Genomic DNA, 24247 nt, shown 5'->3' on the forward strand with positions numbered 1-24247 from the left:
AAACCAGCTTAGGCTGAATTAGGAGACATCTAAAGCTCCTACTATAGCACTGGTGTCATATGCACAATATCATAAGAAAACACAATACACAGAAGTACTAAACATAAAGGTACTTTATTTTTATGACAATATGCCAAAAGTATCTCAGTGAGTACCCTCAGTATGAGGATAAGTTATATACACAAGATATATGTACACAAACGAAACTTAGGTAAGTAATAGCAAGAAAAATATTGCAAACAGTGTAGAATTGCAGTAGATTGCAATAGGAGCACATAGGTATAGGGGCAACACAAACCATATACTCCAAAAGTGGAATGCAAACCACGAATGGACCCCAAACCTATGTGAGCTTGTGGAGGGTCGCTGGGACTGTGATAAAACAGTGAGGGTTAGGAAAATAGCCCACCCCAAGACCCTGAAAGGTAGATGTAAAGTGCACCTACTACCCCCAGAGAGCACAGAAGTCGTGATAGGGGGATTCTGCAGGAAGAACAAACACCAGCAATGCAACAACAGTAGATTTCCAGACCTGAGTACCTATAAGACAAGGGGACCAAGTCCAATAGTCACGACAGTGTCGCGAGTGGGCAGGAGCCCAGGAAATGCCAGCTGAGGGTGCAAGGAAGCTGCTCCAGTTGGAAGAAGCTCGGAGTTCTGCAAGAAAGAAGAGAGCTAGGGACTTCCCCTTTGGAAGACGGATGTCCCACGTCGCAATGAAGCTTGCAGAGGTGTTTCCACACAGAAAGACCGCAAACAAGCCTTGCTAGTTGCAAGGGTTGCAGTAGAGGTTTTTGGGTGCTGCTGTGGCCCAGGAGGGACCAGGATGTCGCCACTTGGAGGAGGAAAAAGAGGGGGCACCCTCCAACTTAGTGAGCCCTCACAGAAGCAGGCAGCCCCCGCAGAAGTACCTGAACAGGCATTTGGAAGAAGAGTGAACCAGAGTCCACACAAAGTCACAAAAGGGAGTCCCACGATGCCGGAGGACAACTCAGAAGGTTGTGCACTGCAGGTTAGAGTGTCGGGGACCCAGGCTTGGCTGTGCACAAAGGAAATCCTGGAAGAGTGCACAGGAGCCGGAGCAGCTGCAAATCACATGGTACCCAGCAATGCAGTCTAGCGTGGGGAGGCAGGGACTTACTTCCACTAAACTTGGACTGAAGAGTCACTGGACTGTGGGAGTCACTTGGACAGAGTTGCTGAGTTCCAGGGACCACGCTCGTTGGGCTGAGAGTGGACCCAGATGACCAGTGATGCAGTCTTTTGGTGCCTGCAGTTGCAGGGGGAAGATTCAGTCAATCCACAGGAGATTTCTTCAAAGCTCCTGGTGTAGAGAGGAGGCAGGCTAACCCCAGATCATGCACCACCTGGAAACAGTTGTGAAAGCCGGCAGGATGAGGCGATACAATGTTGCTAGTAGTCATCTTGCTACTTTGTTGCAGTTTTGCAGGCGTCCTGAGCAGTCAGCGGTCGATCCTTTGGTAGAAAGTGAAGAGGTATATGCAGAGGAACTCTGATGAGCTCTTGCATTCGTTATCTAAAGAATTCCCCAAAGCAGAGACCCTAAATAGCCAGAAAAGGAGGTTTGGCTACCAAGAAAGGAGGATTGGCTACCAAAAGAGGTAAGAGCCGATCAGAAGGGGCCTCTGATGTCTCCTGCTGGCACTGGCCACTCAGAGCAGTCCAGTGTGCCACAAACACCTCTGTTTCCAAGATGGCAGAGGTCTGGGACACACTGGAGGAGCTCTGGGCACCTCCCCTGGGAGGTGCAGGTCAGGGGAGTGGTCACTCCCCTTTCTTTTGTCCAGTTTCGCGCCAGAGCAGGGCTGGGGGATCCCTAAACTGGTGTAGACTCAATTATGCAGAGATGGGAACCATCTGTGCTGATCAAAGCATTTCCAGAGGCTGACACCTATTTCCAAAGGGAGAGGGTGTTACACCCTCTCTCAGAGGAAATCCCTTGTTCTGCCTTCCTGGGCCAGGGTTTCCTGGACCCCATGAGGGCAGAAACCTGTCTGAGGGGTTGGCAGCAGCCGCAGCTGAAGTGGAGATCCCGGAAAGGCAGTTTGGCAGTACCCGGATTCTGTGCTAGAGACCCGGGGGATCATGGAATTGTCCCCCCAATGCCAGAATGGTATTGGGGTGACAATTCATTGATCTTAGACATGTTACATGGCCATGTTCAGAGTTACCATTGTGACTCTATACATAGGTAGTGACCTATGTATAGTGCACACGTGTAATGGTGTCCCCGCACTCACAAAGTCCGGGAAATTGGCCCTGAACGATGTGGAGGCACCTTGGCTAGTGCCAGGGTGCCCACACACTAAGTAACTTTTCACCCAACCTTCACCAGGTGAAGGTTAGACATATAGGTGACTTATAAGTTACTTAAGTGCAGTGGTAAATGGCTGTGAAATAACATGGACGTTATTTCACTCAGGCTGCACTGGCAGGCCTGTGTAAGAATTGTCAGAGCTCCCTATGGGTGGCAAAAGAAATGCTGCAGCCCATAGGGATCTCCTGGAACCCCAATACCCTGGGTACTTCAGTACCATATACTAGGGAATTATATGGGTGTACCAGTATGCCAATGTGAATTGGTAAATTTAGTCACTAGCCTGTTAGTGACAAATTTGGAAAGCAGAGAGAGCATAACCACTGAGGTTCTGGTTAGCAGTGCCTCAGTGAGACAGTTAGGCATCACACAGGGAACACATACAGTGCACATACTTATGAGCACTGGGGCCCTGCCTGGCAGGGTCCCAGTGACACATAGACTAAATTAACATATATACAGTGAAATATGGGGGTAACATGCCAGGCAAGATGGTACTTTCCAACACTTGCGTCGTTATTTTTCACACGGGGAAGACATTGCGTCAATTTCCGGCACGCAGACAGGTCTCCTCTGTGTGTCACGGGGTTTTCAGACGCCCCAGGGTCTGTGCGTGAAATCCTGGGCTTGTTGACCGGCTGCGCGTGGTTCCGGTGGGCTGTGCGTGGAATTTTCTCCCTCTGGAAGTTGAGCGGCGTTGTCCAGGTGGGCTGTGCGTCGAAGTTCCGGTCACACCGCAGGCGCCGCGTCGATCTTTTCCTCGCAAAGTCGAGCGGCGTCTTTCCGGTTCATCGTGCGGTGAATTTTTCACCGCGAAGCAAGCTGTGCGTCAAATCTTTCACCGCACAAGGAGTCCAGTTGCAAGAGAGAAGTATTTTTAGTCCTGAGACTTCAGGGAACAGGAGACAAGCTCTATCCAAGCCCTTGGAGAGCACTTATGCAGCAAAGCAAGGGAGAAGCAAGACAGCAGGGCAACAGCAAGGCAGCAGTCCTTTGTAGAAAGCAGTCAGGTGAGTCCTTTATGCAGCCAGGCAGTTCTTCTTGTCAGGGTGCAGGTTCTGGTTCAGGTTTCTTCTCCAGCAAGTGTCTGAGGTGGTAGGACAGAGGCCCTGTTTTATATCCAAATGTGCCTTTGAAGTGGGGGAGATTTCAAAGAGTGGCTTAGAAGTGCACCAGGTCCCCTTTCAGTTCAATCCTGTCTGCCGGGGTCCCAGTAGCGGGTGTGGAAGTCCTTTGTGTGAGGGCAGGCCCTCCACCCTCCCAGCCCAGGAAGACCCATTCAAAATGCAGATGTATGCAAGTGAGGCTAAGTATCATGTGTTTGGGGTGTGTCTGAGTGAATGCACAAGGAGCTGTCAACTAAACCCAGCCAGACGTGGATTGTAAGGCACAGAAAGATTTAAGTGCAGAGAAATGCTCACTTTCTAAAAGTGGCATTTCTAAAATAGTAATACTAAATCCAACTTCACCAGTCAGCAGGATTTTGTATTACCATTCTGGCCATGCTAAATATGACCTTCCTATTCCTTTCAGATCAGCTGCTACCACTTCAATACTGTATGAGGGCAGCCCCAATGTTAGCCTATGAAGGGAGCAGGCCTCACAGTAGTGTAAAAACGAATTTAGGAGTTTTACACTACCAGGACATGTAAACTACACAGGTACATGTCCTGCCTTTTACCCACACAGCACCTTGCTCTAGGGGTTACCTAGAGCACACATTAGAGGTGACTTATATGTAGAGAAAGGGGAGGTTTAGGCTTGGCAAGTACTTTTAATTGCCAAGTCGAGGCGACATTGAAACTGCACACACAGGCCTTGCAATGGCAGGCCTGAGACAAGGTAAAGGGGCTACTAAAGTGGGTGGCACAACCAGTGCTGCAGGCCCACTAGTAGCATTTAATCAACAGGCCCTGTTCACATATAGTGCACTCTACTAGGAACTTACAAGTAAATCAAATAGTCCAGTTTGGTGTGATCCAAGGTTACCATGTTTAAAGGGAGAGAGCATATGCACTTTAGCACTGGTTAGCAGTGGTAAAGTGCGCAGAGTCTAAAAACCAGCAAAAACAGTGTCCAAAAAGTGGAGGGAGGCAGGCAAAAAGTTAGGGGTGACCACCCGAAGGCTGTCAGGTCTAACAGGCCCCCTTTGGCACTTTGAAAAAAAAACCATTCTCACCTCTACATACCTGGGATGGGGTTCCCCCCATCCTTGGGTGTCTTTCTGGTGTGGGTGAGGGTGTCCCTGGGGCCAAGGAAGGGCACCTGTAGCTCTTTCATGGCCTCTGACCATGAAAAAAGGCCCACAGGTCGCCTAAAGCCTGCCCTGACCCAGGCGTTAAGTAATGGCGCTGAGCAAGCTTAGCACCATTATTTAAGGCCCCCTACCCCGTGCTAGCTTTTAGCATGGGGGGATAAATATGGCGCCAGGGCCATATGGTCATTTTCTGGACGGGAATGCCTATCTTGCAACTCATTGACGTAAGTTAGGTTTTCACGTCCAGAAAATGACGTTAACGCCATAACTTTGGCGCTAGACGTGTCTAGCGCCAAAGTATAAATATGGTAACTCCAGTTTGCGCTGAATTAGTGTAAAAAAATTATGCCAATTCAGCGTAAACAAACTATAAATGTGGGCCTTGGTTTCATAGGACATCAGTGGGACGGGATCAACACAAACACTCATAGGTTTTGAAGCAATGCCTTATCTATTGAGATAGCCAGATCAGGCTCTGAGCCAAAAACGCCAACCGTAAGTAGGAGCAAACATCTCCCTGAAACAGACACACTGAATTTGTGCTGCAGTGCATAGCATACATCAAATGCACTGGAACCTTCAGCATTTGTCTGCACATAAGAAATTGTACTGGAACAGTGCTTCCATTACAAATTGTTAAACCTGTCATCAGTTTTCCCCCTAACGTTTGACTTCAGACCTCCTGCTTTGCTGACTTCATTTAGCTTTTGGACTCTGGGAACTTTACCATTGCTAACCAGTACTAAATTGCTTGTGCTCTCTCCTTAAAACATGCTGGATTGTCTTATACCCAATTGGCATATTTAATTTTCTTGCAAGACCCTAGTAAATTGGTAATACCTGTGCCAAGGGCCTGTAAATTAAATGTTTCTAGTGGGTCTGAGGCACTCATTATGCCAACCACTTAAGTAACACTTTTACCATGTTTGAGGCATGCCCTTGCAGCCTGAGTGTGTGCAGTTTCAAACTGCCATTTTGGTCTATCAAAGTGAACCCTTTGCCAGGGCCAAACCTTTCTTTTAAATATGTATGTCACCTTGAGGGTAGGCCCACAGGGTAAAGTGCAATGTATTTAAAAAGTAGAATATGTACTTTTAAGCTTTACATGTCCTGGTACCGAATGGGAATTGCATTTGCTTTTCATAACTGTGAGGCATACCTCTCCCATAGGATTACACCATTACACTGGAGTTACTTCATTATATTTTATAAGTGTACTTTCCAAATGGGAACAGGTCCCCAATTCATGTTTGGTGTCTCTCGAATTGGAATTAAAAAATCTAACTGATGGTGAAATTGGATTTTAAAATGCTATTTTGAAAATACCTCTTTTAGAATGTTGGCATTTTTGTGCCTTGTCCATTTGGTGTCTGCAGCCTGTTTCTGGGTCACATGACTGGGTTTAGTTGACAGTTGGATTTGTGAATTTCTCCTAGACAGCCATGCACAATGGGGAGCTTAGATGTGACTTGATGGATCATCCCTGGCAGGATGGGAAGAGGAACGGGGCCTAGCCCCACTTACACTTGAATAGGTTGTGTCCTATCTCTACATAAAGTGCCTGATACCCCCAGTAGTTAGACTGGACCCAGGACCAGGAAGGCAGGGCACCTGTGTACTTCAAAGGCATGCCTCTAGAAGCTTCTCCCCACCTCAAAACCATCACTGGGTATAGATACTGGACCTCAGACACCAACTCTTCAGTATACTTCTGGGCATGTGGATACTCTGCCAGGAAGAAAGGACTGCTGTACTGCTGAAGGGACTTCCACTCTGCTGGACCTCTGCTTTGAAGGATTACTGCCCCGCTGTGCTGACTTGCTGCCCTCTTGCCTGAGTGAGAAGGGCTGGACCTGCATCTCTTGAACCCAGAGTGACTCCAAGGGCTATTTGGCTAGCCTCCTGTTCTGAAGCCTACTAAAAACAACAGACTGCCCCAGCACCAGGACTCTGCCATCTGTGAGTTTACCCTGCAAAGTGGTGGACCCTTGGAAGTGGGCTTAAGGTGCTCTGCCAGCTTCTGTGGCTCTAGCAGAAGCAACACATCTCCTCTGCTTTGTGATGCAAACCCGAGCAGAACTGATGCATCTCCACTGCTGCATGGATTAGACTCATCACAAAGACCCGCATCTCCTCCGCAGTCTCATCAGAACTATCATTGTGTCACCCATCCTCGGCATGGGCCCTTGCATCCCTCATCAATGGCAGCCTCAACATTGGACTCTGCATCTCAGCCTCGCAGCTCCTCAGAACCGACCCATCACCCAAACTGTTTGCTGCTTCCCCGACACCAGATTTCACATCCCAAACCCTGACTTTGGGATCATCGTTGACGATGCAGACCCTTGCATCACAGCCTCGCCGCATCTTGGAACTGATGCATCTCTTTTGCTGAGCAACTCATTTTTGACAGAGATTCTTGCAACACTCTACAAACCAGGATTTAAGGTACTATGTTCTGCTGGCCTAAGTGGGTCCCTGTAGTTCCATTGTGGTCAGCCTGAAGTTGTGACTTTATCCTGGTTCTCTATGACTAGATTCCCACATTTGACTCTTTGTTCTTTTTGGCGCTATTTTTCCTAAAACTTTAAAATTGCATATCTCTCATTCATTGACTGGATTTTTGTTGGTTAGGTCTTATTTTATTTATTAAAGAAGGTTCTATTTTTGTAACTTGGAGTGGATCCTTTTTGTGTGGTATTTTGAGTTTATTACTATTTGAAGTATTGCACAAATACTTGACACATAGGCCCAGATTTACGGTGGCCGAGCGACATTCCAATGCCATAGTAGTGTCGCTAATGTGGCGTTGGAAGGACAAAAACGCTGTGCCATATTTACAACGTGGCACCAGGCATAATGTATGCAAGGTATTGTTCCGGCGCTGTAGGGGGGGGCGTAAAAATGGCGCAAAGGAATCTTTGAGATTGCTTTGCACCATTTTTATTGGCATTTTTTAACGCCTGCTTAATGCAGGCGTTAAAAAGAAGTTCCCATTGTGTTCAATAGGCCTCTGGATGCTTTGCAGGATTAGAGTTAAAAAAAAATTGACGCTAGTCCTGCAAAGCACCGGATTAGCATAAAAAATGATGATGCTAGTCCCCCTGACTACCTCCATGGTGTGCAATATTTTAAATATGTCACACGCATAGTGGCATTAGGAGTGCTAAAGGGTGCAAGAAAAAGTGGCGCTGCACTAGGTGCAGCACATGTTTCATAAATCTGGGACATAGTCTATAAGTTAAACCTCACTGCTCTATGCCAAGCTACTAGAGGGTTCAGCACAGGTTAATTTAGGTTTAGCTTGAGCCTTAAACTGACAAGAATTGTGGTTGTTGACCACGGCTCATATGCCAATCAACCAACAACCCAATTTCTCACTCAGATCCTATGCTCAACAGAGCACACTTGCTGCTGTGCTGAGGTGAGAGGCTGTGCATTGTCGAAGGCTGCCTGTTTGTGCCCTGAAGAGGGAGTGACACCAGCAGCAGACCAAACTTTGTAGTTATAGCTCTGCTTCGTGGAGATTAAGATGCTGCACAGTGTGGCATTAAATCTTTGTAAATCTGAGACCTAGTTTGTTTCATGAACCCTTTAAATGAAATACCTTTCCTCCCAGTATAACATCCAGCCCTCACTTTGAATCCTATGTAAGCTGCTGCTACGATTGCCACTTGGCCATTTTTTTTTACAAACATGACCTGTATTTTAAAGTCGTGGCTGGTACGAAAATTGGGAAAGCACCTACGGCCGTATTTTTTTCCTCTTACCAGTATATACATTAAACAGTAAATATAAGAAGAAAGTCCTTTAGAATGTGTTCTAAAGCTGGTTTAGTGATCCCTGCCTGATAATTATAGTGAACAAAGATTGAAAGGCCTTGTAAAAGAAATAAAGACAATTTCATATAAAGTTCTATTTAAATATCAAGTCTGGGCCTTTTGCAGTGTCTGAAAATGTGAACAAATGGCTGAGAAGAGGCAACAATCGAATTAACTGCAACAGGTTGGCAAGAAAAGGAGTAAGCGCACATTCTGGCAGTGACGGAGACTTAAGGAGAGGTGATTTTTGGCGTCCCCATAGACAGTAGAATAATGAGAGTGTACCACTCTAGATAAAGAAAAGCAAAAGGGTAGATCTATTGAGTAATCTTGCATGGAAAAGCTAGGCAAGTTTCCGCCCTACTCCATCCATTCAGAACTAGAAGCTAGAACTGGTGTCTGTGCTTGTATTGGACTGGAATCTGCCAAAGTGGCAAAGAAAGGGAAACCTCATCACCAAGAGATTATTAGCTCCTTACAGTAAGTAAGTGGCGGCGATCTTACATAGGCTTGTAGGTGCGCAATCTGTAGGTTGCGTACTGGGATCAAAAAGAGCTCATTCATAAGGGATGTTGCAAGCAGCCCTGACAAGTACCATATTAGTGCTGGTGGCTGCATCAGCATACTAAAATGTACTAGTCACGCATTATATAGCGCCTCTGGAATCAAGGGTGATGTGCCGAAACTCACCTTCATTAATAAATCAAGCAGCCTTTCAGAGCGCGATAAGCCTTCTACCTTTCAAAAATTAAAATGAATTGTGTCACATAATTTGTACTGGTTTCGTAAATTCATACTCTCTTCTAAACAAATGTTTCCTTTTAATACGAGGCTGATTGATTGGGCATTTGAATGCAGACTGGCGCAGTCCTGTTTTTATTTCAAAAACAGTTATGCTGCTCCATCTACTATAGTGGGGTGACGACGCTCAGCTGCCCCTCCTTTTCACAGGGTGCCACAGAGTTAGCCCTTCTTGTGTAGTATTTTTCACTACAAGAAACCCTGCAGGGGCGTGAGGAACACTGCTCGCAGTATCCTGGTGTTATCGGAGGTAAGCGTACCCACCTCTAGTGTGTTTCAGAGAGAGGGATGGAAGAGAAGAGAGCCTGTGCAGTTTACAAAATGAGTAACAGTACTTGACCGTGGTGTGGAGGGGTAAATGCATGTTATCCATGTTTGAGTTTCTAAATTAACTCTTCCCCTTATTTTCCTCTGAGTGCATTCGTTTGTGTCTGTTCACCATAATCCTTTTCCTATAGAAGACACTTTCTTTTTTTTTTGTATATGTTTATTGAGAAGTACATGTTAATATACAAACTGGGTTAAATAGAGAAACAATACATCAAATTATGGCCATATATGAAAAATATTATGAAATATTAACTTCTCAGATTTCTAAACACAAAAAAAACAAAAAAACATTAGACAAATATCAATAAATGCAATATATGAGATTATTTATAAGGCATCCAACTGTGCATTAACTCTTAGAAGAAGACCTTTAAAAGAAAATCTGGAAAGAAAGAATTATGCAATATGTATTAAACCATATATTATAGGTTGATAGAAGACAGTCGAGATAGTAATATCAAACAAATCCACATATATAACATTTCAAATGGAGATATTCCTGCTAATTCAACAGTGCTGAATTGGTGAACAGAAAGTCCTACTTAAAATAAGAGTGTTAATGGGTGAGATGTCAATTGTCTTAATAACAGCATGACTCAAAACAATAATAAAAATGTCTTAATAAAGATAGGAGACAAAGAAGGAGAAAACATTTAAGTGTGAATATTAATAGAATATGTATTAGCTAGAAAGGGTTTCCAAATTTGGATGAAAATCCCAACATTGTCTTGCAATCTGTAAATCAGCTTTTCATATGATGCCATGTTGTACATTTCAATAAGCCATTCATCATGTGTAGGACTTTGTGTTGTTCTCCAATGTCGTAATATACAAATTTTTGCTACAGTGAGTGCAATAGCAATCAATCGTCTTGTATGGTTTGTTAGATTTGGGAGATCAGTAACATCATGTAATATAACGAATTTTTCTGTTAAAGGAATGGGCACCTGTATAGCTCTGTGTAAGAGAGGAAGTTATAGAAGACCAGTATTCCGTCAAAACTGGACATCGAAACAAAATGTGTAGGATATCACAGTCCTCATGAGGACACCTCCAACAGGTAGAATGGTGTAGTAAACCTGCTGCCTTGAGTTTTTGTGGTGACCAGTACCAATTATGAAGAATTTTAATAAGAGTAAATTTCATTCTTACCTCTTTGATTCCTTTATCCATGTTTATAACAACATCTGTCCAGTCCTCATTGGAATACGCTACATTAAGTAATCCTTGCCATTTGACGTGGAGTTGTGCTACTAATGGTGATGAATGTAGTTTATGCACAATGAGATTATAAAATGCAGAGACCGCTCCTTTCAATTTCCCCCAAGTTTTTAAGTATTGTACGACTGGGGAATCCTCAGGAGCTTGTTTCAGTTCTAAGTATTTCCCCTTTTGAGAGCTAGGGAGTTGAAATTCTATCTGAAGCATCGTAAAGGTTTCAAGCTCACCATCTAAAGTGAATAAATGATCTAGCATAAGAATATCTGCTCTCTCCCATGTATCCCAGGAAATTGTCTGTTTCCCTATTCTAATATCAGCGTTATGCCATATGGGAGCCTTATTATGTAGCCTCGGATTACTCTTAAAGAGTTTGTGGCAGTGTATCCAAATCTTAAGCATAGATTGAATAATAGGGTTAGAACTTTGTAAAGCAGGCGATTTATGAGTATAAAACATTTGCAAACCTGAAGATACCTGTAAAGGTTGCTTTTCAATAAGAACCCATAGTGGGGGGGTCATCCTGTATTGGCCAAAGATAAATAAATTGAGATAAATGGAGGGCTGTATAGTAATGTTCAATGCAAGGTAAACTAAGGCCACCATATCACCTGTGAGCAATCCGTTTAGAGATTTTGAGTCTAGGTCTCAGAGATCCCCAAATAAAGGTTTTAATACCTTTGTCAATGTCTTGCAGTATTGATATTTTAACTGTCAAAGGTAACATACCTAAAACATATGTGAAACGAGGCACTATAATAATAATTTTCACTGCCTGGACTCTACCCCAAAAGGACAGGTTAAGATGGGACCATTTTTCATATTCTGACTTCGTTTTACCAATGAGTGGATCTAAGTTATCTTGAATCATACGTTCTAAACCAGTGTTGATAGAAATACCTAGATACTTCAGGCGATCCACTTTCCATTGAAAATTGTAGCCTAAGATAGCTGCTTTTGTTGTGCCCCAGGACAATGGGAGAGCTTCACTCTTATTCCAGTTGACTTTGTATCCAGAAATGTTTGAGAAGTGAGAAATAGTAGACATGAGCGCCGAGAGTGAAGTATGTAGATGTGTAAGTGTGAGTAATATGTAATCCGCGTATAGAAGTAGTTTTGAGATGCCTGCTGGTGTAAGAATGCCTGCTATTTGTGAACACTGTCTTATTGCTGCAGCCAATGGTTCAAGTGCAAGAAGAAATAAGAGGGGTGATAAAGGGCAACCCTGGCGGGTACCTCTTTGCACTAAAAAAGGTTTTTGAAAGGAAACCCCCACAATTCACTTGTGCAGATGGAGTCTTGTATAACCATTTAACCTTAGCGATAAAATCATCCCCTAATCCCAACCTATGCAATGTATGGAACATATAGCTCCATTCAATGCGGTCAAAGGCCTTCTCGGCATCTAAGGATAATGCTACTCTGTCTTCTCCAGCATCCTTGGAAAACCAAAGTATGTGAGCCAAAGTGCAGAGATGGCTACGAGAGTTTCTGCCTGGCATGAATCCAACATGAGAATTATGTATGAGTTTAGAGATAACTTGTTTGAGTCTTTTGGCAAGAATGGTGGCTAATAGCTTTGAATCTGTATTCAGAAGAGAAATCGGACGATAGTTACTGCAGTATAATTAATCTTTGGGAAGGGAAGTTGGGAAGGACAGTTATGATAGCTTTATTTGAGAGTGAGGAGAGACTACCAGTTTCCTCTGCTTCTTTATAAACCTCATAAAGGGCTATTGCTTCTGGTTTTACCCAACGGTAAAATTCCCCAGGAAAATTATCTTCTCCCGGTGCTTCATTGTGTGGGAGACTGGAGATTGCTTGCGCAATTTCATCCTTTGTTATTTCGCCAGTCAGTATGAGCCGGTCCTGTTCATTGAGACAGGGGGGTGTTATTTTATCAAAGAATTCCTGTTCTTTGAGGAGGTCATCATCAACTTCTGAACTATATAACTTGGTATAATAATCTGCAAACGTATTAGCTATTGCTTGAGTCTCAGTTATTAGTTTAACCTCTGGGTTATATATAGCTGGAATAGCTGTCATAGCTTCTCGCTGTTTTAATTGTGCCGCTAGTAAACGGCCTGCTTTTTATCCTTATTCATAATTGCGAGCCTTAAGTCTATATAGCATATATTCTGCTTTGGAAGTATATAGTGTATTAAGTTCCATCTTAGCTTTTTTTCAATCTGCATCTGAAAGCTTCAGTTGGATTACTAAAATGAGTATGTGTCAGTGTTTTGATATCATTTTCCAAAATGGCCTGTTGTTCTATTCTGCGTTTATTTGTTATGCAGAATCCCTCATAATTTGCCTCCTGATAGTGGCTTTTGCGGCTGCTCATAAGATTTGTGGAGAAGAAACTGATCTTTTGTTATCTTTCATATAAGTAGTCAAATGTGATTGTAATTGTGACTTTTCTGCCGGTAGTTTGTAGCGGGATATGTTTAATCACCATGGTTTCCTACAAGGGCGTTTCAGACCCCAATCAAGCTGGAGACTGATAGGAGCGTGATCTGACAGTGCAATTTCTAAAATATCACAATCTAGTACTTGTGGTGTAATAGAATGTGAAATAAGGAAGTCATCTATTCTAGAATGGGAATCATGTACTGTCGAGTGATATGTAAACCCCTTATCTGATGGATGTAGTAAACGCCATATATCGATCAAACCATTATCTTCTCTGATGCCTCCCAGTATGGCTCTATCTCTACCATGAGTTGTGTCCAGGGGACCTGTTCTGTCTAAGATCACATCTGGCACAAGATTTCAATCGCCTCCCAAAACTATTCTGGAAATTCCCATTTCTGTTAGAATTCCATTTAAATGAAGGAAAAGGGGGCTTTAGTCCCAACAGGGGCATAAATGGAACCCACTCCTAATATATTGTTACCAACTTAAACAAATCTACCATCCTCATCTGACCATGACTGAAGTATTTGGCATTGCAGTGTTTTCCGTATTAGAATGGCTACACCACTTTTTCTAGTAGTAGTGTGGGATGTAGCATCTCCTGATATGTGAGAAGGGGATGTGCAGCTGTAAAGAATCTGGCCTACCCAATCTCGTTTTAATTTTTCTGATTCTATATCAAATAGATGAGTTTCCTGGATGAGAGCAATGTCAGTATGTTTGGAGGCTAAATAGGAAAGAATTTTCTTCCTTTTAATGTAATTAGTAAAGCCATTGACATTGAGAGAGACAATTTGCATAGGACTTGTTGTCATGATGCTGACTAAAAATGTTAGAGTATATTTGTACTGTGTGAAACTGAGTCAAAATGCTAAAAAAGGGAAAAGGAAGTAGATAAATTATATGGTAATGTGATAATGAGAACTTGCTGGAGGGAAAAAAGAAAAAAAAACTATCTGGAGTATAGTAAACCTGAAACCAATATGTGGAACTATAATCATAAAATATTGTTAACACTAAACTCTAAATGGTGTAAGTATACCGTTCTAAGTGCTAGAATGTAAAAGAACACTGCAGATCAAATAATATCTTTCGTCAGTGGGTCTAAACCTCGATTTGAAACCCAGACTCTGGAGGGGAGAAAGGAAAACCACTCATGGTAAATATATTATAAGAAAAACCACTCCATGGAGTTATAAAATCTATCCAAGAGAAAATCTGCAAATACAAATACAGTAGGAAATTTACATGGTTATTGAACAGCAATATATGAGGATAGGAAATAAATCATATCCATCAGAATGAATAACTGCAGTAAAACAGTAATAACATTATATTATTACATAGCATGTATAAATATACTCATCTAGCTGGAAGAAGTGATAGTGGAAGGTTAAGCATCAGTTACTTTATTAAAAGACGTGGGTGACTTTAGAGGTGATCTCGATTTGTCTCTGGGATTTTCCTGTGTGAGTGACTTTACGCAGTGGACTGCTTTATCTCTGTCAAACTGTTTCTTAAAGGTACGGACGTGTAATCTACCGGTGCAGTGGCTTTGTGGATCTTTCTGTAATTGAAGCGGACTATTCATAGATGTTTTGTTCAGTTGTGTTGAGTCCATATGTTGGTCATCCAAACTGTCCAGGAAGCGTACCAGATCCTCAGGCTCCGTGTAATCCCTTGAGTTCCCATCTATTGTGATCCACATTGTGGCAGGTTCTAAAAGACCATATTTGATATCCCATTTGTGAAGTCTTGGCCTAAGTTGCAGGAACGCTTTTCGTTTGGCATTGGTTTCAGTGGAGAAGTCTGCAGCAATAAATACTTTATGGCCTTCCAAGTCATACGGACCATGTTTACGAGCAGCTGTTAATATTTAGCGGACCTGTTCATGACGTAAGAGGCATGCTATAATCGATCTAGGTCTAGATTCAAGAGTTGAAGTTGAAGTTCTTGATCGAATTCTGTGAGCTCTCTGCAACTCAAGGGGATGCTCAAAAGATATGTTCAGTAGCCGCAGTATTAACGTTAGTAGCAAGTTCTTCACATCATTATTGACTTCAATTTTTTCTGGAATTCCATAAAAATGAATGTTATTTCTTCGGGCCCTGTCTTCCAAATCTATAACTTTTTGTTTTAGGTGCCAGATATCCGGACCCCAATACTCTGCATTATCTAATTTCTCTTCCAAAAAAGTGGGTCTTTGATCTAAAATTTCCACTTTGGCATGAAAAGAGTTTAGATCCATCCGTATTGTCTTCATGTCTGTTGCGAGATCTGAAATTTTTACATCCATAGATCCCAATCTTTGCCCCACGGCAGAGATCTCTTTTAAAATAAGGTCCATTGAAGCAATGTCTTGTGGGACAATAGTAGACGTGCCTGGAGGTACAGTGTTCCCTACTATTTGTGTAAACAAAGGCTTTCTATTAGATTTGCCACTGGCCATACTGTTATATTTTAATGTTAGAGAAGACAAAAAATAAGTACAGCTTAGTAATCAAATATGATATCCAATTGACTCACAAAGTAGGTAGATTTTAACACTGTAAATGGTGACAGACATCTGGGATTTAAAAATTATGGCTACATGTTTTCAAGCGGGTGTCGCTGAGAAACAGTGCATCAGAAATGTTGTAGAGTTTTCGCCTGCCTACCCAAATTCACTTTACCCCCTCTGCTGATAGGAATTCCGGCATTTATTTAATTTCGTAGTAGAGTCTGAATTGTCAAATTTAGAGAAATATCTCAGAAGTGAAAGTTCATATTCTTCTCATACAGCAGCCTTTCGACATTCAAGGAAAGGAATTTCACATATCTCTTCAGAAACTGTCTGTGTTTCCTGATAGAATGAGCAATTTTGACAAACTGTCTCAGCTGTAGGAACGGTGTACAACACTCACTTGCCAAACTGTATTTACGCCACACACCTGTAGACAAGAAATTCCTGCGCTTACATAATCACATTGTGGATCGTGAACAGTTAAGTGAAGAGAAATACCTCAGAGTTGACAGTTGTCAGAGGCTTCTCTTACAGCAGCCTTTTCACTTATCTCACGAGCAGCTGGCTGTGTTTCCTGACAGAATTAGTCTTTGCCACAGACTTCTATAATTTTAAAAAATAATGACTGAATGCTTTCAGACAGGTGTCCCTGAGAATCAGTGCATCAGAAATAGCTCACTTGTTTTGCCTGCCTATCAAAATTCGCTTTACACCCTCTGCTGATAGGAATTCCAGCATTTACTTAATTGTGTAGCAGACTCTAAACTGTCAAATGAATAGAAATACCTCAGAAGTGAAAGTCCATATGTTTCCCCTACAGGAGCCTTTCAAGAAAGGGAATTCCACTTATCTGTTAAGAAACTGGCTGTATTTCCTGACAGAATGAGTAACTTTCACAGAGTCTCTCAGCTGCAGAAATGGTGTACAACACTCACTTTCGGAACTGCATTTGCTCCACACACTCAGCTGACAAGAAAATCCTGTGCTCACACATTCAGGAAATGGAGTCTGAACAGTTAAGTGAAGAGAAAATACCTCAGAGTTGAGACTTGTCAGAGGCTTCCCTGTGCTGTGTGGAGAGTTCAACCAAAGGTCAACAGTAATTTAATTCCCCAGTGCAGCCTCCCAGTTTAAACATATCTCTTCAGCAGCTGACTCTGTGTCCTGACAGAAAGTGTTGTTCTTTGCTCAGCTGAGGGGCCTCGTGTTCAGGTGATTTGTATTCAGGTGATTTGTAGCCAGGCTTCAGGGCTTCAATCAGGAACTCCGTTTTAACTGGCATCTCTTACTTCGACTGTTATCACATGTATATTTCCATTCATTCTGACTCCAAGGAGGCTTTTTGACAGCTCTTTGGGTAATCCTTATCCCCTCCAGTCTCGGAGCTCTACGTTGAGACGGCCATTTCAGACGGCAGCCAGACTCCCCCCAGAAGACACTTTCGAAGACTCTACTGGCTCAGCCTGCCCTGCCAGTCATTTCTGGTTAGCATAGGTGTGTCCGGCAGGCGGCAGCAGAGAACTGAACTGATTACAATGGGGCCAGGTCAGAGCGTGGGGTGCGAGAACTGCACAACATGGTTAAAAATGACATAATAATTCTGTCTATGTTTTTGTTGGATTTTTTCACCTACAAGTAATTACCTTTAAAATAACCCACACACCTAAAATGAAATATAAATGCAAGGTTAAGTTTTTATATTATGAAACCTCAATTGGTCAATGTAGTCTCTTTGCAGATGTCTGTGTGTTAACCAGAGCGAAACACAATTGAATTCTTGTTATCACAGTAGGTAATGGTGACTTGTCTGTTTATAGTGTCGAAGGTCCCAACCCACTTTGGTATGCAGCTCATTAACTGCATTATACACAGTAAAAAATGGGGTCACTCAAAGTGTCACATATTTAGCTGTAGAATGTCACTCCTAAGTACAGTGAAACCATGCACATGTCACATATAGCATTCTGAAGGCGGTGCAGGGAAGTATGTTCCCTAGGCAAAATAACAGATTGTCCACCCGTTTGTTTTTTCATAAAGATTTTGAGCACTTCTTTTTGTGAGAGATAGCGATCTTACAATAATTTACATGTTAAGCCACCTCATTAGTAAATGCAGTTTAGTTGAATTGCTGAAGAACACTTTCTCTTTCTATTCTAGACTCTGGAAAGGGCTGCAAAGTATTGCTCTGAAAACAACATTCCCTTCCCCTTTAAAGGTATCCCACCAGGGGAAGGATCTATTGCCAATTACTCCTGCTACATATTTGAGGAACAGAGTATTGGAACAGTTGGAGTACCAATATTAATTCACATGCCGCTTTTTAACAAGCAGAATGACAAAGGTAAGTATCTGAGAGCAACAGTTAAGTTGTGCACATATGTATCCTTGTATCATTTGCAGTGTAAGCAGCACCTGATTATTTAATCACGTGACTCTTGAAGAAGGAAGCCGCACTGGTCACACTGGGTTCTTTTTTAGAGAATCATGAGTTTAGCATCAAATATGTATGTCCATAGTTTCAGTGCTTAATTTGTAAAGAGTGCCAACCACTACCATTGCAGGGGCTGCACACCTCTACCACTGGCACCACATTCTGCCTCAGGGTACTCACCATCAATGTTGTGCAAGCATCTGAATGCTCCACTCAAGGCGCTGTGAGATCCTGGATGCAAAAGGGTCAGTAATGCGTGAGGAGACTTGCTGAATGGGTGTGGAGACTTGCTGATAACACGCACTCTGTGACAAGTTGGGAAAGGGTAGTGAGACATTGCTGATAGACAATCAGCCTTGGGCTCTTTAGGACCTAATCTTGAAGAGCCCAGGTCTGACTTTATCAGTTACTGGCCTCCTCATCATGAGGAAAAGGATCACACGGGGCTTAGCCTGGCTGATGAGATTACTGCCCACAGGGCTATAAGATCATATGCGTGATAAACTTTGGCTCACACTTCCAGGTGCACGTGCATTATTAGCACATGTAGAGTGCTTGGCCCCTTGACCCTGATATGATGAGTGACTGTTAGGCTAGCCTTGGCTTAGCTTGGCATACAGTCACCATGCTACGGAATGGGAAGTGAGTGGTCTAATGATAGGCCATCACTGCTCAGAGGTGGAATCAGAGTAGTGGTGTGTGGCAGACCATGCCACTTTAAACACTCGATATAGGGCTGTAGCTATCAGTGCTGCAGCAACTGCAGTGCCACCCTGGGTCAGAGGCCTAGGGGCCCGCTTAGTCATGCCTTTTGCTGAATTTTACTATGTAACCAGAAGTAAGTGGACCCACTTTCCTTGCTTTCACTGCAGCCAAGACAGCCTTGCCACGCCTCTGGCTAAGTGAAGCAACAGCTAGTTCTCTCGCTATCTAGGTACTGCATGAATGCTAGTTGAGTTACAGGTACTTACATTTCCATCATCGTCTATCACACTGTGGGTAGATTGAACAAGCCCATGCCTTGGAAATGCTGATATATTTCTATAAGAAAAACAGCATACTTGCTAACATTCTTTGACCAAAAAGAGGTGGGAGTTTTCAGGCTTCCAGTGTACTGATTAGCGTAATTAAGCATCACTGGACCTCTCAAGCACTTGAGCAACAACATGGTAAAAAATCGCAAAAATGGGCTCCAGCGACTGTGAAAAATCATAAGATATATATAACCTTCCAAAAGGGTGAGCTCTATTCATTCTGGCCTTTTAATTAAAATAACGGTAACTAAGGAATGACTTCAGAGGGTATTTCAGTATTCTTGTGTAGTCAGACAACTGCTTAACACAATTTCCAAAAGCATTGGGATAAAATACATTTTAGGTTATAGTATTGTAAACAACAAAAGCCTACTGGCTAAATGGGTAGTTTTATCAATTATATGTTGTCTCGCACATTGTGTGCTCTCACACAGGTTGTGTGTCATTAAGCACCCCAATTCATATTGTAACACCCCATAATATATGAGCACTTGTGCTTCAGACAGCTGTTTTTGCACCCGAACATGCATCTCTCCTTTCTATTCCAGTACTGCGAGTTCCCACATGACCCTGTAAATGCACCTCACTCCTGAACTGTAACTTACCGCAGACACTCCTTCTATGATTATTATTCCACACAGAGCTCTGTTAGCCAGGGCACGATAGGTGTGACCGGCTATCACCTTTTTTCAGTTCTTGGTTCCGCACATATCTCTCAATATGCCTTGTTTTTCGCCTGCAGACACACCCCTCCCCCAACACAATACTTGGGTCCCAGACAGACTGGTATCAAAGTACTGACCTTAAGGCACTCCAGGTTTTTTAATTCTGCGACCCACAACTTTGTAAAGCTTCTTAACCCAGAAGTGAAGTCTAAGTTTCAAGTACTGTGACCTTGTCTAATATTATGCCACGGCACCCGACCATGTCATTTGACACCTAGCAAAGCATTGTATGTATGTCTATATATATATATATGTGTATATATATATATATATATATATATATATATATATATATATATATATATATACATATACGTATATACATACGTATATATATATGTCGTATCTTTGTAGGAAAGGTAACAATATGTGTCACATAGAGTGGGCAATTGAGATCTCAGGAAGAGGCAAGTTGAGATGCTAGAAAGGTATCATGCATAAGTGGCTTTTTATCTAATTGTTCATGATTACAATATAACACTATTGTAACCATCAATACATTTTACAGTTAGAGAGAATGAAAGACCAGACTATCCACAACATTTTTAAATATAGCAAACAATAAGAGAGATTAAAAACTTCAATTTAATGCTCCATGAGAAGATAAACAGGGAAGACGGATTCGGAGAGACAAAAGGATTGAGATTATGAGCTAAAAGGGCAACTTGCCCTTCATCTGCAGGCGATAGGAGAATAGAAGGAGCTAAACCTTGAGGTGAAAAATGAATAATTAAGTTCTCATTTGTTTTAAAATAGATTATGTGTTCTGCCATCTTAGAACCTCAAGTAGTACTGCAAACATGATGGAGCAGACAAAGAAAAGGACGCAGTAGCAGCTGAGTGAGGTTGTAATCATTTGAATTCCAAACAAAGAAGCTGTTGTTCATGATTCTGAAAGATGGGCACGTTTCCGTGAACTCGGTTCTTGCCTTCAAAATCATGGCTTTGTCTCTTCTTAAGTAATGACCTTGTACTAGAAGTTCAATCCCCTGTCCAAGAATCTTCTCTTCAACTGACCCTTAAGACTAGATAGAGTTGTTTCCATTTCTATTAGAGAATCTCTTGAAATCTCTTTTGCACTCCTTCAGAGTCTGTTACTTGTGCTGAAATTCTTACTTTTAAAATGCAGACTTATTCCTTCTCATTCATTTTAGGAGCTTTGGCACTTCTACCAATTGTGTTCCCTTAATTGACAAATTGCTTGCCACCATTCTTTTGCAGACCTCCAATTGTATTTTTGGGGGATTATTGAATCCCAAATCCACCACTGCCACTATGTTCCTAAAACATTATAACTCTTGGATTCATGTTTATTACTGAGTTGTACCCAGGGAATGCTTCAGTCTAAGCATCTGGAAGGTCATTGATGTGACCTTGTATTCCCCTTCTTTGAGAATATCACTACTTAATTGTCAGACCCTGTTAGAAATGGGGTTTCTGGTTGGCTAGGGTATGCACCTCAGCCAGGCAGATCCTACCCACTCTAGTCAGGGCTTGCGAGTTACACGTCCAAGATAACCCCTGCTCACCCCCTTGGTAGATTAGCACAAGCAGTCAGGCTTAACCTGGAGGCAATGTGTAAAGCGTTTGCACAACCCACAACACATGTGACGCAAAATGTACACCACAAAATAAACACAACACTGAGCTATGTAAAAATAATCTGTATTGCACAAAACATAATTAGACCAATATTACACGTAAGTTATACCCTGCTACCTTAGCAGTTGTCAGAAGGTTACACAAGTTACTAATACTCTGCAAGTATATGCAGTTGTCACATTAGAACTCGTAAGTACTCAGGATTCTGCAACATAAGCAGTAGTCAGGAATTAGAATAAAAGATATATGCACTTGTTATGAACAATTCCTGAATAAAAGAACCCTTAGAGAATATATCACAAGTCATATATATACATATCAGCTAGACATGCCCATAACAGGAACATTAGCACTTATATATGTAAAAAGAACATCAAACACAGGTAGGTAATATATGAACCAAAGAACTTTGGATTATCACTATTACTGGTCCCTTAGAAAAAGTACCTGGTTGGATGAAGAGGCACTTCCAGTGCCTAAGGAGGAGTATGGGGGGCCCCGGCGCTCCTATGCATGGAAAACGGGGGCCGTGCCGGTCTACTGGGAGAGAGGGGTGATCTGCACCCTCCCTACCATAACAAAAGGAAGAACTGGCCCATCCGGGGACACGCGATCCTTGTGGGGCACCCCTGGCCTCTAATGGCCCTCTCCGAAGAGGGGGGGGCCCAAAGAACCACAAAGATTAAAGGGGGGGGGGCGATCGCCCCCTAGGCCAGTGACCGGGGAGAAGGGAACTTCCATTTTCTCCCCGTGTCCTGCGTGCAAGGGGGCAGCCGCCCTTGTCTGCGGTGCGGCTGCCCAAAGGAGGTAAAGGAAGCAGGGGCCTCCGTTGAGGCTCCTCGTCTGCTTCCTGCAGCGGCCGCACCCGGTCTGATGTGCGAGCCGCTCTGCTGCCGTCCCTCGTCCACGAGGGAGGCAGCTCAGGGAGTTGGCACCGTCGTGTGCCCCGGGTGCGCTCCGTAAAACGTGCGTCACCCGGGGGCACAATAGGAGCAGCCCAGCTCCTTTCTTAACCTCAGCAAGTGCCCTGGGGGCACAACGAACAGCGCGGTCCTCACGCTAGTCACAGATGCAGCGCCCGACAACGAAGCGCTTTTTAAGGCGCTACGGCCAATCTGAAGCCCGGGCTGCGGCGGTGATATGTTTCTAGCAACAAGAAGAGCGCCCTTTGAAAAGTGCTTGTGGCCAAAGTCTGTAGGATGTTTGGCAGGGGTTAGGGGCCACAGCACCCTGCCCCTGGGAGCAACCAATGAGACAAGGGGAGCACAGGCTGGTGGGCCCAGCTACAGGCCAGCACAAGGTTTGCAGAGGGTGACAGTCCTTCTAGTGACCAGGCAGGTCACAGGTCAGCACAGCAGCAGCAGTCCAAGGTGGTTTCCTGGTGAGTCCATTCATCAGGGTCCTGTGTCCCGTTTCAAGTTCCAAGAGTGTTCAAATTGTGGGGAACATTCCCCTGTACTTATAGTCAGTTCTTACAGTGTTTCACAATGGTAGGGAGATGAGGTTCCAGCCAGTTACAATTGGTTCTGGGAGTGCCCCCTCTCTCCTTTCAGTACAGGCTCCAAACATCAGAGGGGGGTTAACAACCCTATTGTGTGAGGCCAGGGCACAGTCTTTACAAATGCAGGTGTGCCCGCCTCTCCCTTCTCTCAGCCCAGGAAGACTTTACAATATGTAGATGCACCTCTGTGTCACCAATACCCCCCCTGTGTTCAGGCTGTCTGAGAAGTATGCACAACGCCCCAGCTGTCAGTCTGCCCAGACGTTGATTGGAGACAAGCTGCAAAACACCAAAGTCATAAGCACAGATAAATGCACACTTTCTAGAAGTGGCATTTCTGTGATAGTAATAACAAATACACCTACACCAGTAAGCAGCATTTCTTACCAATGTCACAACCATACCAAACATGCCTACGCTACACCTCATAAATCAGACAATAACCCTTACACATAAGGCAGGGCATTTCCAATGCAATCCTATGAGAGGGCAGCACTCACAGCAGTGAGACACCAAGTTAGGCTGTTTGTCACTACCAGGACAGGCCACACAACATGGCACATGTCCTGCCTTCTACATACATGGCACTCTGCCCAAAGGGCAAGCTAGGGCGTACCTTAGGGGTGACTTGCATGTATTAAAAGGGGAGTTCTCGGCCTGGCAAGTAAATTTAGATGGTAGGTCCCTGTGGCAGGAAACTGCGCACACAGGCTCTGCGCTAGCGGGCCTTAGATAGGTTTGACAGGCTACTTCAGTGGGTGGTGCAAGCAGCGCTGCAGGCCCACTAGTAGCATTTAATTTACAGGGCCTGGTTATAGGGATACCACTTTACAAGGGACTTATAGGTAAATTAAAAATGCCAATCAGGTAGAATCCAATCATACCAAATTTGTAAGAGAGAGCACATGCACTTTAGCACTGGTTAGCAGTGAAAAAGTGCTCAGAGTCAAAACGTCAGTCAACAAAGGTCAGAAAAATAAGGAGGCAAAAAGCAAAAAGTCTGGGGAATGACCCTGTAAAAGGGCCAGGTCCAACAGACCCTTTCGAGGGGTGGGGGCACAGACCAAGCTGAAACTACAGGGCTAGAACCGTGGAGGTTGGGGTCATTGCCTTTGATGTGCCAGGGGTATCTTACTGTGATTCTAAAAACTGAGCCAAGAAACACCTCAAGTAACATGCCATTGGAATAAGGTGTCAGCATAAGTATGCTTTAGGTGCATATCTTACCTTTAACATTCCTGTGCACAGTTTCCCACAGTTCAGTTTTTAAA

The 24247-nt window shown here is 43.3% G+C and overlaps 1 protein-coding gene across 2 annotated transcripts in view; it reads left to right on the forward strand.

The window, feature by feature from the left end:
• LOC138246151 (cytosolic phospholipase A2 gamma-like) overlaps positions 1 to 24247 on the forward strand; it is a 643618-nt gene that overhangs the window by 614899 nt on the left and 4472 nt on the right. For both annotated transcript variants that reach the window (XM_069200429.1, XM_069200431.1), the window contains exon 14: positions 17841 to 18024. In XM_069200429.1, coding sequence (XP_069056530.1) covers positions 17841 to 18024 — 184 coding nt within the window. The remainder of the gene's footprint in view (positions 1 to 17840; positions 18025 to 24247) is intronic.

The sequence above is a fragment of the Pleurodeles waltl genome, chromosome 7 (assembly GCF_031143425.1).
Source record: "Pleurodeles waltl isolate 20211129_DDA chromosome 7, aPleWal1.hap1.20221129, whole genome shotgun sequence".
Classification (NCBI taxonomy): Eukaryota; Metazoa; Chordata; class Amphibia; order Caudata; family Salamandridae; genus Pleurodeles; species Pleurodeles waltl.